At 39.9% G+C, this 14,978-nt stretch overlaps 1 protein-coding gene across 2 annotated transcripts in view; it reads right to left on the bottom strand.

Annotated features, from left to right (window-relative positions):
• Window positions 1-14,978, bottom strand: part of flt4 (fms related receptor tyrosine kinase 4) — a 38,579-nt gene that overhangs the window by 19,603 nt on the left and 3,998 nt on the right. For both annotated transcript variants that reach the window (XM_029511761.1, XM_029511760.1), the window contains exons 2-4: window positions 4,386-4,482; window positions 2,198-2,472; window positions 74-219 (exon numbers count right to left, since the gene is read on the bottom strand). In XM_029511761.1, the coding sequence (XP_029367621.1) occupies window positions 74-219; window positions 2,198-2,472; window positions 4,386-4,482 (518 nt within the window). The remainder of the gene's footprint in view (window positions 1-73; window positions 220-2,197; window positions 2,473-4,385; window positions 4,483-14,978) is intronic.

The following is a 14,978-nucleotide window of genomic DNA, read 5'->3' on the forward strand; positions in this document are numbered from 1 at the left end:
GCTTGATCAATTACAGCTCGACAGCTTAAATTGTGAGGCGGTAAACTGTGAGAAATCTGTGGTGGGAACAAACCGCATGAAGAGTGACGTTCAGATCAGGCACTGTAACAAGACATGGCACTGTAATGTGTGTAGAGGAACGTGTCACTAAAATGGTCTCCAGGCCATGTTCATTGCCCTTGCTTTTGCTGCGTCTCCTGAGGAAAGGGTGCTCTTCGTCTGGATGCAGATGGAAACAGGGAGGTGTTATCGCTGATAACAGCTGGGATAATGAAAGCCATTACTGAGCTAACTTCATGAGCAGACAGGCAGATACCTCACAGTCCCATAATGATCCCCAAAGACACACCATAAATGGACTTTATCATTATTAGTGTGTAATGCAACACCTCATGCTGTCATGGCACAGTAAATAGCATTAAGGACTGGTAATACATGTCAGCTGACAAAAAGACAGCCAAGGGGCTTAATCCTCCTCTAAACAGTGTTACAATATTACCTTGAGATGTCTGTTTGTGAAAAAAATATCCCTCATCATTTTCATCCTTAGAGCCTTGATGTTTTCCTTTTTATTGTCTGTGACTTGCAGCTTGAGTTGTGCAGTTGCTTTGGGTCACATCACAGTAAACGTCACCAGTTTGCATTACAGCTGTTATCAGTACAAAACCTTATATTTCACACAGCATGGGAAAATACTATCATGAAATTGCTTCTCTCTTAGGCCTTTCTGTCACTGGCAATGAATTCTGTTTAGCAGCCAATGATGTTACATGACTACAACGTTGATCTTGACTTGGGGGGGCTGTACAAAACGCTTACATTTCAGCCCACTGCTGGTCTAAATACACTCCAGTATTAGAAATAATACATTTGTCACAGTTTTTCACAATGAATCAATCTAGGGATTAGGCTGAAATCAGTTTTGAACAGGAAATGTTCCACCCAGGGGAAGAAGAGTTTGCAAAGCATGAGGGGCACAAACCAGGGTGTGCATATACAAGAATGTAGGTGAAAATGTGCGCCAGAGGAAATGTTTGTCTATTTTACATTTGCTGATTTGGTATGTGCAGCCAGGCCATTTACATTGCATTTATGCATCTGAGTCATAGTGTATACTTGAGTGTGTTTAAGTGTTTATGGCATTGTGCATGGCAGAGGCGTTTTAAAGGGTCAATGACTGTCTTTATAACTGAACCCATGTGTGTCCCTTCTCATCTCTCTACACGCTGGGTCTAATTCATGGCTGTGAATTCATCTGCTTCTGATCAGCCCCCTGGTTAGATCTGTGGAAACTGTTTTGGCACCTTGTCAGGGGGGATAAACAGACGTTTCACATGAGTGGACTGTACAGCAGGACTCCCCTACATGACAATCATTTATCTCTCTCTCTGGTCCTCCTCCTCCTTTACTTCATTCCCTTGGCACTTGGAGCAAGGCAAGGAAAAGTATGCAGCCCTTTAAGGCTGAGCTCAGTGTAATGTCAGCCTAAAATATAAAGCAGAGTGATGTTTCTGAATCTCAAATGTCTGGCACACCTCCACTCAATTTGCGATAAAAACCAGTTTGATTGAGCCCAAATCAGATTTGAGGTTCTCATTAATAACATTTCAACCCCAATGAGAAGATGAAGTCAAAGAGAGCGCATGCTATATACAAAGTTCTTAAATTATAACATATACTCTTTCCTGCCTCTGTCAAATCCTTTGCATTTTTAGTTTCTGAAAAATTAGTCTTAAGTGCTACTAAGGCAAAAGCAACAACATCCAGCCCTAATAATGCAGGGGGGCTTTGATATTGTGGTCAGATTCAAGCAGCAGATGTTACAATAGGACAGCTATGGTTTTCTTGTGAACATCCCAAGGAAAAGAGAAACTAAAGACTGAAAGATCCGCATAGCCAAGCCAAAGTGCAGCAGATCAACACAACAAACTCAGACAGCTTAATAGCCCCCAAACTGCAAGCTTGCATAAAATGACCTGTGAATGGAGAAGAAAACTTATGGTTAGAAATTAGATGTTTTGTCAAAACTGACAATTTCATTTGAAGTTTAATTTGCACTGGAACCTGATAATAAAAATCATTTTAAATGTACTGAAGAGAAGGACTGCAGTAATCTTGAGCCAGCAAGTTGAAAGAGTCATTTAAATATTATGAGTGTCAGGGTCCATGTGTGTGGGTTTGTGAGAATGTGACTCACCCTTGACAAAGACATAAATGCTGACGGAATTGGTGCCTTCAATGCTGGGCTTATGATCCTGATAAAAGCAGCGATAGTAGCCTGTGTCTATGCCCTGTGCCTTGCTCAGGACCAGCCTCTTGCAGTATTGCCTGCCGTTCTGCCCTGGACATGCGCTGACTACTGCCACCCTCTGCCCTGGGGACCGTGGGGTTGACAGCTGGGCCTGACGGTCAGTTAGCTCCTGTCCCACCAGCGCCTGATCAGGCCAGTCCCAGGCCAGAGTCTGCTCTCCCCTGAGAACATATCCAGTCAAAGGATATGAAACAGATTTGACATTAGTATCAGTGTCGGGATATCAAATCATCATCCAAGCGTCCCAGCTGTGTATGGACATACAAGAACATTTTTTAAAAATGTAAACCTATTCTTTTAACTACACTCACATTGTACTGATAGAGATCACTATGTCGATATAACTGTAAAGGTTGAGACAAAAGCGTGCAAATAATGAAGTCCTCTGTGTAGGCATACATCCCAGTTTAATTTGTGTTTTGTGACAAATTCTGTTATGGCATGATATGTTAACCCAGAGGCATTAGGAGTGAGATTGAGTAAAATCATAATGGCTGTCTGAAAACTACAAGGTCTGCTTTCACCACCTGCATCCACCATGTACAAACATTTTCAGGCAGTGCCAAAATGTGATGAAATGGGTAATGGAAGTACTCTGTGGGTTATTTTCCAGCCCTGATGAATAGCATCTGTCTGTCTAGAATCTAAAAAAAAATGTGCACTGTAAAGACTAAATCGACTAATGAATCTAACTTCCTGTGAGGTTTACATGCAAATAATCACTCATGACGTGTTTGGGAAAAGTCCAAAAGTATCACCAGCTTTCCAAAGACAGCTATTTTTTGTGATGCAGAGACAAAATGATCAATGGAACAACAGCTTGGCCGCAGACAGTACAGCAGAGATTTCATGAGGATAAAAGACAACAATTATAACGGAATTCATATCTCACATCACCTTGATTTATGTCAGTGCAGCTTTTCCCTTAGAACAAAAAGTCTCCTTGTCTTAGAGAACATGACTTTTAATTTATCTGGTTTAGAAATTGAAGCACCAGTTTTTTGTAAGTGATTTTCTTCATTCAAACAAATAGTAAGAAGAAACTGATAGTGGAAATATTCTTGAATACCACCAATGAACCTCTGGTGGGGAAGCAGTAAAATAACACAGAATCTTTTGAAGACACTCATTTACAAGTAAAATTGTTAGATTAAATATGTTACTTAAGATGAGACATGCAGCAGACACGTTGTTTTCACTTTGCTTTCACTTCGAAATTCTGTCTACTACCAAGTTTGAAATTTCCTGGGAAATAGAATTTACACAACCTGAAACATGTCTGCATTTTTATTTCCCCAAGTAGCTGTCAAAAGAAGAAACAGCAACACTACCAAGCAAAAGAAAAGGAGCTTGGTTTAGGACACTAAGAAGGGGAGGACAGAGAGTGATCGAAACTGAAGTAAAACAAGTGTGAACCCTAAACAAGACTGACAGGGCAACTAAAAGTCTTTACTTCCAGTCCTGTGGAACTTGTCCCAGTAGTCCTGATTTCCAGTTTGACTAGTGACAGAGGTCCATTAAAATGTTGAGTTGAGCTCATTTTGACTGGTTGAGTAAGTTAAAAAAAAAAAAAAAAGGTGTCTTTTTACTAATACAATTGGACATTTTATTCTTTTAGTGCTGAAATCAGTGTTTGGGTTTCTATCAGTTAGTCTATTGCTTGGAAATTATAACAAGGCTTCAGCAATACAACACCACCACCCTTGAAAACAGATTTTCAAATGGCACCTTAATCACAAGTATTTTAATTTACTTATCAAGTTAAGTATTCCGTAATGAATGCCAAATAATGGTGCAACATTTTTGTTTATTGAATCAGGTTGAATAACTTCATTCTAAGGTTTGTGAAAATCAAAAATTTGAAAATGTGAAGTCACTACGTGTATAGGATATTTCCTTCTTGTGGAGCAGAATCATAAAATGACAGAAATTAAAAAAAAAAAAAAAAAAACTCTCAAGTTGGAGTATTTCAAATATTTGTGCATCATCACTTGTTATACACTGATAAGGATGTTTCAGATCATGAACATCTGCACATACTCTCCAACACCAGAACACACACACACACACACACCTGCATGTAATAGTGAGAGTTTCGTGAACTGAAATCGCTAGGCTGTTGTTGGAGCTGTCAAGGATGGGTGGAGTCATAGAAGCGCCAATCACCAGACCTGAGGGGAAAAAATACAGAAACTGCATTAGATTCACGTTACATAGGTCAGACAGGACCTAATGGATCTGACAGAGCTGCTGGTTTGGCTGTCAAAGCCCAGCAACACATCAGGAATCTGAACAATGGCACTCTTAGGACGCTGTTCATTACATTTACAAGCTGTAAGGCAATCTGTGGGTAAAATACTCAGTTCCTCACAGTGAGAACACCCAGACTGAAAAATCACAGCCCAGTCATTAGCCGATGTTGCTCCAAGCGCCCAGCCTCCTCTGCCGACTACGCAGCAAACACCCTTGCCCTTGATTCATTACCAATGCATACACTTCACTGACTTCTGTTTGGTTAATACAGCCAGTCTAGAATGCCATTACCTGCCCCGAGTCCCCTCAGGGTACCATTAGTGCTTAGCCAGACTCCACACCTACAGTCTATCATATATATATATATAAGTGTCACTATGACTCATACCCCACCTGGATATGATTAGCTCTGAGATGGCATATGAGTGTTCAGAGGCTTTCTTTGCATTTATGAAAGCAAACAATAACCATTTTATCATTTGAAAAATATTGTGATACGTGATCTGATATTTAAAGTATTGCAGAAAAAAACAATTAGGCTTGACTATTCAAGGTCAAACAGCTGAAAGCTAACGGCTCACCTTCCATTAATGGGTATTCTCTCTCCCAAAGACAGAAAGTGCCTGGGGTCAGATGGCATGTGCAAAAGAGCATCCGATGCACATTTTATCATGAGTGGCTCACGCACCTTAAAGCATATGCCATACAGACAAAAGGCTAGACATACAGCAGCATCACCCCTTTCATAAGAGACAGTCACGGGCTGCTGCCAATCAAAACCAAAAGCTCTGGACAGCTGCAATTTTTGTACACAAACCTCATTCCTCCAACACATCCTGCTGCTCAGGGAGCACAATAGAGCACAGTTATTCTTATGGAAATATTTTCTTGATCATGTTTACAGTAAAGGCTGGTCCCAGTGGAAGGAGCCCAACCGGCCTGGGTTCCCTCCAATACCGCAAACAAACAGAAACTCAAAGGTAACTCACAGCACACAGTTCACAGATTTTTTCACTGCAAGACCAAAAGACTATTTATTTGTCCATCAAGCTGTTTTTTATTTTTTTTTTTACATTTATTTCATTTGTACAGCACAAAGAATGATGCTTTTAAAGCAAGCGATTAAAGAATTTTATTTGATTTCAAATAGAAACGTGGATGTGGGTGAATCTATTCTTATAAAATTTTTTGACGATTTGGCATCATCCTATTTTTGATTGAAATAAATTTATATGAATGAAATTGTTTTCTTTCCAATTAAATTGTACTATCAATGAGTTATAAATTCTAAAAGTTAAGAAATATTTGCTTAAATTTTCTTTCCACCACTAAAACTTACTAGGTATAACACTGTATCTTTATGTTCAGTATTTATATGCTGAACTACTGCTGTTTCAGTATTGCTGGTGGGGACTCTTATTTTATAGCAGTAAAGCATTTCGCAATATTTGCTATTCATGTTTAGCTCTACTGGGAATCACATCTGAGGCAACAGAACCATTTCTATTTTCTTTAGGCATTAAAAAGGATAAATATATTTCTAATACAAATTACATGAAACCTACAAAATGTGAGCTAGTATTGCCACACTGATGCAAAACAAACATGTTGAGGAGATTAAATGGGAAGTGAAGTTCCTACCTTGGCTCACAGCAGGGGATTCCTTCCCTAAACTTTCAGAGAGCTATAACCTCTCAAGCATATTGTCTCAGCTCAGATGTGAACCTGCTACCAGCTTCAGTCCCATCACCACCCCATCCCACCCCACCCACAACACAACACAGCTTTATCTTCACACCTGAAATGCTGTGAAGCCAAACAGCGGGATGTGTTTGAGAAACACAAACAGATGCCCATTACAGCCTCTCACAAAATCCCTAGACCTACTTTGCTGTCAGGCCCAGCTCACATTGTCACAACTTTGTATAACGACTGAACACCAGTTTTTTCTGATCTCACTGAGGACAAAAGGCCAGGATGCTCCACTCTGCACGCGAAACCCGAATTTGTTGACTTTACTAGGAAATAGCCAGGAAACCATTTCAATAAAACCATTCTAGTTTTTACACAGGGTGAAACAAAACAGGTTGGTTTGTGTTAACATAGAAGTGTAATTGTAAGCACTAAACATACTAAATTTATATTAGTACTCTCAACTTAAAATGATTAGTTCACATTAATTATTTATTTTTGCAGACCAAGTTATAAAAAAATTGATATTTTAAGAAAAATGTACATAAACATATATATCAAATAGCACGGTGCAACTTATCACAGCTGAGAATAATATGCTATAATCAATGGTTAATGTAAGCAATGCCTTTTAATACAAGTCATACTCTTGATTCAGAAACATAATTCTATGAGAGAAGAAAGAGAAGAAATTTCACAACAACATGCAATACATGCATTATATTTTTTGACATGTAATGTGAAGCCTTATATCAAATTCAAAATCACATAGCTAGCAAGTGTTTCCATTACCTCATCCTCATTATGATTGCTTTTCATTTACCACAGCACGTTTCATTTGCTTCATCAGCTTGTCTTCAAAAAGACAAGCTGAGACAGGGTGCAGAAAAATCACATAACTGACAGTGAAATGAAATCAGTATGTGGTTTATTTGCAACAGTGTATCCGTACATCTACTACATTTAGAGTATTGTCACCACTTTACCTGTCCAACACATCACATACGCTGTCTTTACAACCTGCGACGTTCAGCCCGCTAAAAATGGCCGACAGAAACAGACGTCAGAAGAGTAAACAGTCAGATGTTTGTCGGCGTTATAATGGCTTTCTGACCGATGGAAACGTTTTTCTAAAGTCTCTAAGAAACCCGGTTTCTAAAATCTAAAGCCGCTGGAGGATTTGAAAAAAAAAAAAAAAAACTAAAAGTTTGCCTCATAAAATATACAGTAAAACGACTTCCAGTGAATTCAAATAAATATTGTAAAGTATAAAAGTTAATCCATAAGCACATATATAGAAACGTGCTAATGTTGCTGTAGCTAGTTAGCGTTGTTTTCTAAAGCCCAGAACTTTTTCAAGGTTACCATAGAAACCGCGCCTGGCGTGCTATCACATTTAAGCTAACGTCGACGTTTAGCTGACTTGTCTTTTGCCAATAACTTCTCAGGAAAATCTATCTACGGTACAAACGTGGCTTTCCACACTCACCACTCCACTCGGTGAAACGATGCCGTCACACTCCTCAGCGGGAGGACGTGCTGACACGTTCAGTAAGCCCCGCCCCCTCCCATAATAAACAACTGCAGTGAAATCTGCACTGTGTATTTTATATTTCAGCCGAATAATATTATCAACTAATGCCATTTAGTATTGAGACCCTGTTTTTACAAAGCAATACATCAGAATTGATGACCACGAAAGAATTTTAATAAAAACAGACTCTTACACAGTGTGGCTATAGACAGAGTACAATCTGATATTTGAATACTGACAACATTAAAGCAGCACTATTTCTTTTTTCTCACTAATGGATTTAATGATTAATTATTACCTGCCCTAAACTATACAAATATCTGTAGCTTCCTTCAGCAATTTGTTTGGGTTTTCTGGTTAGCAACTGAAATGCTCTAAATAATCCACTTTACTCTTCTCAGCACTAAAGGCACCAAATAAAGGAAAGGTGCCTTGCTAGAGAACAAAATGAAGCATCGAGTGCTTTAAGAGAGAGTTCAGGCCAAACAGAGGTGAAAACCTTGTGAATATTGGACTTGCTATTTGTCAAGACAGATATATATATCTGAACTGAAAAATAATGTCATCCTGTGCAAACAGGGGAACAGGATCAGGAAATGCTAACAGGGTTCATTTTGAAGGCAATGGAAAATGGCCTGCTCATTCTTAAAATCATTCAGATTTTAAGAATTACCATCTTTGGATCCCTCCAGCAAAACCATCAAATGAAACTGTGGCAGAAACTAATGCAACATGACATGAATGGGTCATTTTCCAAATCAAAACTTATGGCATCTGAGTGATTTGATTTGAGATATGACATATCTCTAGTGTACAAGCTGATGTGGTGACGTGATTTTTCTTTCTGGCAGATATACAAACATGAAGATCGACCTCTGAGCTAAATCCAAACTGTGGCTAAGTCTGACAAATGTTTCCCCTCACAATCTGTTGAGAGATTGCATCCACACAGAGACACAGACAGCTAATTTTTTTGAAATATCATGAGAGACAAGACATCAAGATGTTTGGAGGTGCACTTATGGGGAAGCCTTGATCCGTTGCATTTGCTACAAAAAGGATGGTTTTAGCTTTGGCCATTTCAAATACTCCAACACAATACAGGACTGACTGAAATGTCTATCAATTTGTAGTGAATGTTACACACTTGAGGGCATAGAAGGCATCACACCTACACAGTCAAGCTCAGAGCTCTTTGAATTCTAGCAGAACATTTCACAGATTGTTTAAACTGAAACCCATCAGAAGAAATATACAGCTGTAGCCTGAACTCAGTGCTCTCGAGCTGGTCCGTTTCCAGGGTGAGTTTGAGGCTAATGTGTGCCACAGTATTGGTCAAGACTTTGTATCTCTTATATACCTCCAGTCATCTGAAGTGTTCTCTGATAACTGCTGTGGGAGGTGCTGCCAAGTCATAACTGAATGTGTGTGCTGGTTTGCACACATGGCTGCAAGCCAAAATAGCCACCGGTGTCTCTGCTGTTTGGACACTGCCAATTGAAGAGAAATGGGGGGAGGACATTACTATGCCTGGCATGCTGTAGGTGACTCTCAGCCTTGATGCTTCAGGACCTGCTAGTTCCTCCTCCATATTTTACAATAGTGCCCGATGTCAATATTGTCCATATGGTTATGCTTCATAATGTATACCACGTCTCCAAACTGTGAGACAGAAGATATGGAGGTCTGACAGCCTGTCAGCTACATAAAAGCTTTAAGAAAATATATAATCCCATTAGCAACTGTTTGCATTGCGTCAAATATAATTAAAGGCGCACAAGTCTCTAATGTACAGCAATGTGAAGCAAATGCCAAAGAAAACCAAACAAACCATTCATACAAGTTCATGGCTGATAACATATCTCTTCCTGATAAACACATTTTCCTGCTGTGACCTTTTATGTTGCGTTTCATGACAGATTGTTATTGCTGTTATCACTCAGTTACCTCATTTATCTTATTACTCATTAAATTGTGAAATTAAAAAAGGTGAACAGTCAATATATTGCAGAGACTTTGTTCCTCAACAGCAGTTTCAGCTCGAGGAGAGTCTGTATAGTTATGTAGGTGGAGAGTGAATAAGCAGAGCTGCAGCTTTGAACTCAGGTTAAAGGATATGTAATCATTCTGTGCTCAGTGCTTCAGTTTAGTTTTGGGTTTAAACTTACAATTGATATTTGATTTTTTGATTGTGTTTCCTTTATAACCTGCGGTTGGTTTTATACTTGCCCACAATTTACATCAATATTACATAATTGTTGAACATTTTAGATTTTCTGTCCAACGTATCTTTCCACTTTACCACACAGCCAGTCATTTCAGTTGATCTCTCAGTGAATAATAAAAATGAATACATTAGTACATGATTTAGTTAATTCATCACAATGATTCAAGTTTATCTGCATTCATTTTGTCGGCGGTACACAATCATTGCAGTGCAAAACACACATCATAAACTAATAATGACATTGTAACTGGCAACATAATAATAATAATAATAATAATTAACAAAGTTAACATCTGATAGATCAACATCAGAATGACTGTAAGGCATAGAAAATGGGAAATGGGTTGTGATTGGCTCATAGAGAATCATCTTACAAATGTGGACATGGGGCACTGAGCCAAAAAAAAAAAAAAAAAAAAAAATTGGAGCTCAGTTCCCTTCTTTTCCCATGCATTCCAGCTGGTGGTGCAGAGATAAGCAGCAGCTTTGGGTGATTAGCCTCCACCAACAAAAAGAAACATGAAATTTTAACCTACAAAGAATTAGGTATTTCCAAAGGTGATCAACTACCTCTGTTCCCATGTTATTATAAAAGCCATAAACTCTCAGGTTTAAATGCAGAAAAAGCCCCTGACCCATGAAAGCTGCATTAACAGTCTCTGATTTTAAAACATTAATCTTTTATAAATTTTTCAAAGTTTCAAGCACTTAAAATGACAATGACACCAATGAACCCCTAAAAACCCTTGTGTTTCGGTCCACTGTCTTCATAATATCAAGGACATTTTCATGCTCAATTAAACTCTGACTGCAGCAATTACTGAAAACTCAGAAAATAACTCTTCTGTGGGACTCATTTGGCATGAGTCTGTCTTAGAGAAACAGCTCGCTGAACACGTCCCTGAGAAAACTTGACACTGCTCTTGAGAAATGTGATTTCTCTGTTGTTGTGAAAACCTATTCTCACTGTGGGAGTCGTGTGTGTGTGTGTGTGTGTGTGTGTGTGTGTGTGTATGCGTGTGTGTGTATCCTGCGGCAGCTCCAGCTAGATATACCAAGCAAGCATGAACATTTTAGTGGCCTAAAACAACTTTCAGGCAATTATTTGTCCAAAACATCAACAAGAGAGGAAATGAAACGTGCTGTGGTAAATGAAAAGCAATCATAATGAGGATGAGGTAATGGAAACACTTGCTAGCTATGTGATTTTGAATTTGATATAAGGCTTCACGCAGCTGGTCTTTGTGCCTTTTTTCATGTTACATTCCTCTGTCATGATGGAAGTGAAAGATGTGCGAGCCAAGTGCCAGAAGTCAGATTTTTTTCAAGGACAATTGTGTCTGTTCGGTCAGCGTGAGTATCAAACTAGACTTGGATGTGCGAGCTACACGAAACTAGTTGACAGAGAGGAAATAGGTGCCACTGACCACTTGTCATCTAAATTGGGTATAAACATGCCAGAAGAACATCTTCAGTAACCTTTACACAAAGGGTTCAAGTTGCGTGACCCTTCAGTTCAGGTCAGACTGCCAGGAGGTGCCAAGGACTGCTGAGACAGTTTAGTGCTGTGAAATATGCAAAATATTTGATATTATTGACACTGAAAAATGCTATTTATTTTGGACAGCCCTGCAAAACATGTGCTGCTCCATAGAAAAGCTGACCTTCAGTTTTCCTGTCTTGCTTTGGTTTCATAAGTAATATGCATACAAGAAAGAATACTGAGTGTAATGGATTGTCTCCTGTGCCCTGTCAAAGTGAGGCAACCATCCTACAAAGTAATAAAAAGGAGAACTGTAAAATGTATCACAGCCCACTCTTAAAAGATTGCAGGAGAAATACATAAATCAAACAAATGTGCTCCAAAATCTTGATTCCACTTATGCTTCCTCCACAAGACAAGTACGCACTTCCTTCTCATACAGTACAGAGGAAAAGCTGAAAATTATAAATGTAATATTCAGTAGCTCAGCTGTGTCAATTCAATTGCATTATGTGCTCTTTTTGTGAGGCTTCGCAAAACGAAATGTCGAAAATCTCAACTAAGTGGGAGAAAACACAGTATATTAATTTTATCTTTTTGAATGCCTCTGCATATGTACACATTTGAGCTCATTTCATTTGCAGGGCTCTCTTTGACTCATACCGGTGGCTTCATTAACGTCACAGTTCGGAAAGTGAACTTCTCAGTCTATAGAGGACACCTGGTGCATAAAGATAAATGTCATGCGCACACTGGGGGAAGAAACAGCTGCCATACGACACTCTAAGCCAGTTAAAGATGTAAAGCTCCTCTGACAATCACACAGCTACACGGCAGGCCTGAGCTGAGAGCATCCAAAGGTGCACATGGAGATGAGAGCTCCTCTCTCCGTGGTTACAACACAGTCCACATTGAAGCTTGTGTGTGGAGCAAGCGCAATGTTTTGCATTGCGAGCCCTTTTCCTGTTGTTTTTATTGTGTTCACGTTTGTCCCACTTCCCTTTTTCATGGACAGTGAAGAGATGTTGCCGTTGGTGTTTCCTCACTGCTCTGTAGTTTTGTCTCTGATCAGTCCTGAGACAGGGGCAGGAAAAGAGGAGCTTTGTGTAAACAAGCTTTTTTCAGGGTCTCAGCTTGGCAGAAAGAATGCGAAGTGGGAGTCCTTCAAAAATACTAAGGTTTTCACAGAAACAGTGATTGCAATTTGTTCCTTGTATTGGCCCAGTGTGGTTACATCCCTTTTGGAGGAGTGCATTACTTTGAAAGCCATTTGAGTTGTTTCATATTCTGTACCTCTGACTTCCATTCAGACACTCCAAGAGTTAAACAGACTTGAATTAGACAGAAAATATAAGTGGAAGGGCACCTCCTATTTCTATATGTTTCTAAAGTTGAGGAGACGTGTTGGTGACTGTACATCTTCACAGTTATTTCAGTAACATAGCTGGCAAAGGGCCAAAGATAGAGCACTGGTGAAATAGTAACACCCCAAATGTCCGGCAAGTGACAGGAGGCCAGGCAGGCCACGGTGCAGACTTGCTCTCTGGATGTGGAATCAGCCAGCCTCAGGCAATATCATACTCCCTCTTTCTCTTTCTCTCTGAGAGAAATAAATTCTGCTTCCTGTGTTATCTGGAGACAAGGCCGGGCAGAAGTCAGGCGACGGACTGACTGGCAGCCAGGCTTTGATTTCATTGTTACAACAGAGGAGGATGACATCCCTGTCCTCTCCACTAGTGGAGGAGTTAGGTCTTTTGGACATCCTGCCAGAGGAGGGGTACAAAATTAAGGATGCAGCAACAAGCCATCTGGGCCTACTTCCTATGTTGTAAAACCTCTGTCCCTGACTAAATCTTCCTGTACCTGCCTCACAGGCACACCGGACAACTCAAGCACTTCCTCTGTGGCAAGGCATTTCTTGCTTGTCATCATTTTTATCACTGAGAAATGATTTTCCCCTGCTGAGAAAGGAACTGAGCATATTCTGTTTCATGCTTTGTCCCAGCTCCTGGCAATGATATTTTTGTTGGGAAACATCTATAAAAGCACCAACGTTTAGCACAATCCAGGCCTGCTGTGATGGCGTGCACGCTCTTAAGCCTCATGCTGCGACAGTTCAGAGGCCAAACTTAAAGGAGCCCATTTAATGCCCTTGTTACCTAATTCCTGGAGATTTGGGTCATAAACAAGTCTCTTCTATGTCAGAAGTGCCAGAGAGCTAAATCACTGCAGCAGCTGCTGGAGATGCTACACAGTCGGGATGCTACACAGTAACATAATTTTCTTATCTAATAACACCGGCTCATATATATAGCAGCTAAATGATAATGTCTGCATACTAACATCCTCACAGTAACAATACTGTCATGCTGGTGTTAAGTAGGTATCATGTTAGTGTGCTAACCTATTTGTCTTAAACACAGTTCAGCTGAAACTAATTAGGATACAAGTATTTTTTAGGATGTCATAAACCAAAATATTAGGCCATTACTGACCTAACTGTAGTGCCAGAGAAAAAGTGAAAACATGAAGTGAGTAAAGTAATTATTATTCATCCTAAGGGTGGTACCGAATTTCATAGCAAAACAGATTTATCAATTTATCTAATAGCAATCATAATATTTGGCCAAAAGATAAAAATGTAGACGAAAACCTCCGTGGACCACAAAAAGTAGTGGACTCAGCCCCCCCCCATGTATGTACAGTATGCAGAAAAATGAATGGTCAGTCAGCAGTTATTAGATATTTTGGTCAGGACCCAAGTGTTGAACCTACCAATCGACAATGTCATTTCCAGGGCAATGCAACACATGTAGCTGAAAAGTGGGCACAGAAAACATGGAGCGGTCATAAATTTAAAAACAAAAATACCACAGATGGTTTTCATTAACTAACTAATACCAACTTTGACAGATATTTGGCTTCTCCTGCAGATTCCTGGTGTTGAAAGAGCTTATCTCTCAGCTCTTGCCATATTTGGGGGTGACGGATTGTCAGCATGATGAGAAAGTGAGTGACCAGACATCGAAATGCCCAAGGGGCCTCACCACTCCATGCCAGTGGTGAGTGAGGCACCGGACCGCCTATTTATTTGGACTTAACTGCAGAGAGCTTCCAGCATGGAACAGCAGCAGCATTCCTCTCTCATCCGAGCTGCTTTCCAGCTGATAGAACAAGATACCAAAGGACAGACACGAAAGGTCCGCTCCTTGGAGTTCTGAGGTTGAATCCTGAGATCATTACTGAGAATAGGGGGCTATTGTTGGCTAAAACAACTCAACCTCTATAAGTGGCCGAAAAGAATAATACCCACAGTTCAGAGTCAGATTTCTGGGATGATCTGATCAAGCGGAGGTATGCGTACAGAAAACACTCTGCTAAAAGCAATATCAACATTGAGCACCCAAGACCAAGGGTAAGCCAAAGATCATTCAGCCCTAGAGCTCAGGAGATTCGTGGCTTTCATGCGTGTGTGACC

Source organism: Echeneis naucrates, chromosome 10 (genome assembly GCF_900963305.1).
Source record: "Echeneis naucrates chromosome 10, fEcheNa1.1, whole genome shotgun sequence".
Classification (NCBI taxonomy): domain Eukaryota; kingdom Metazoa; phylum Chordata; class Actinopteri; order Carangiformes; family Echeneidae; genus Echeneis; species Echeneis naucrates.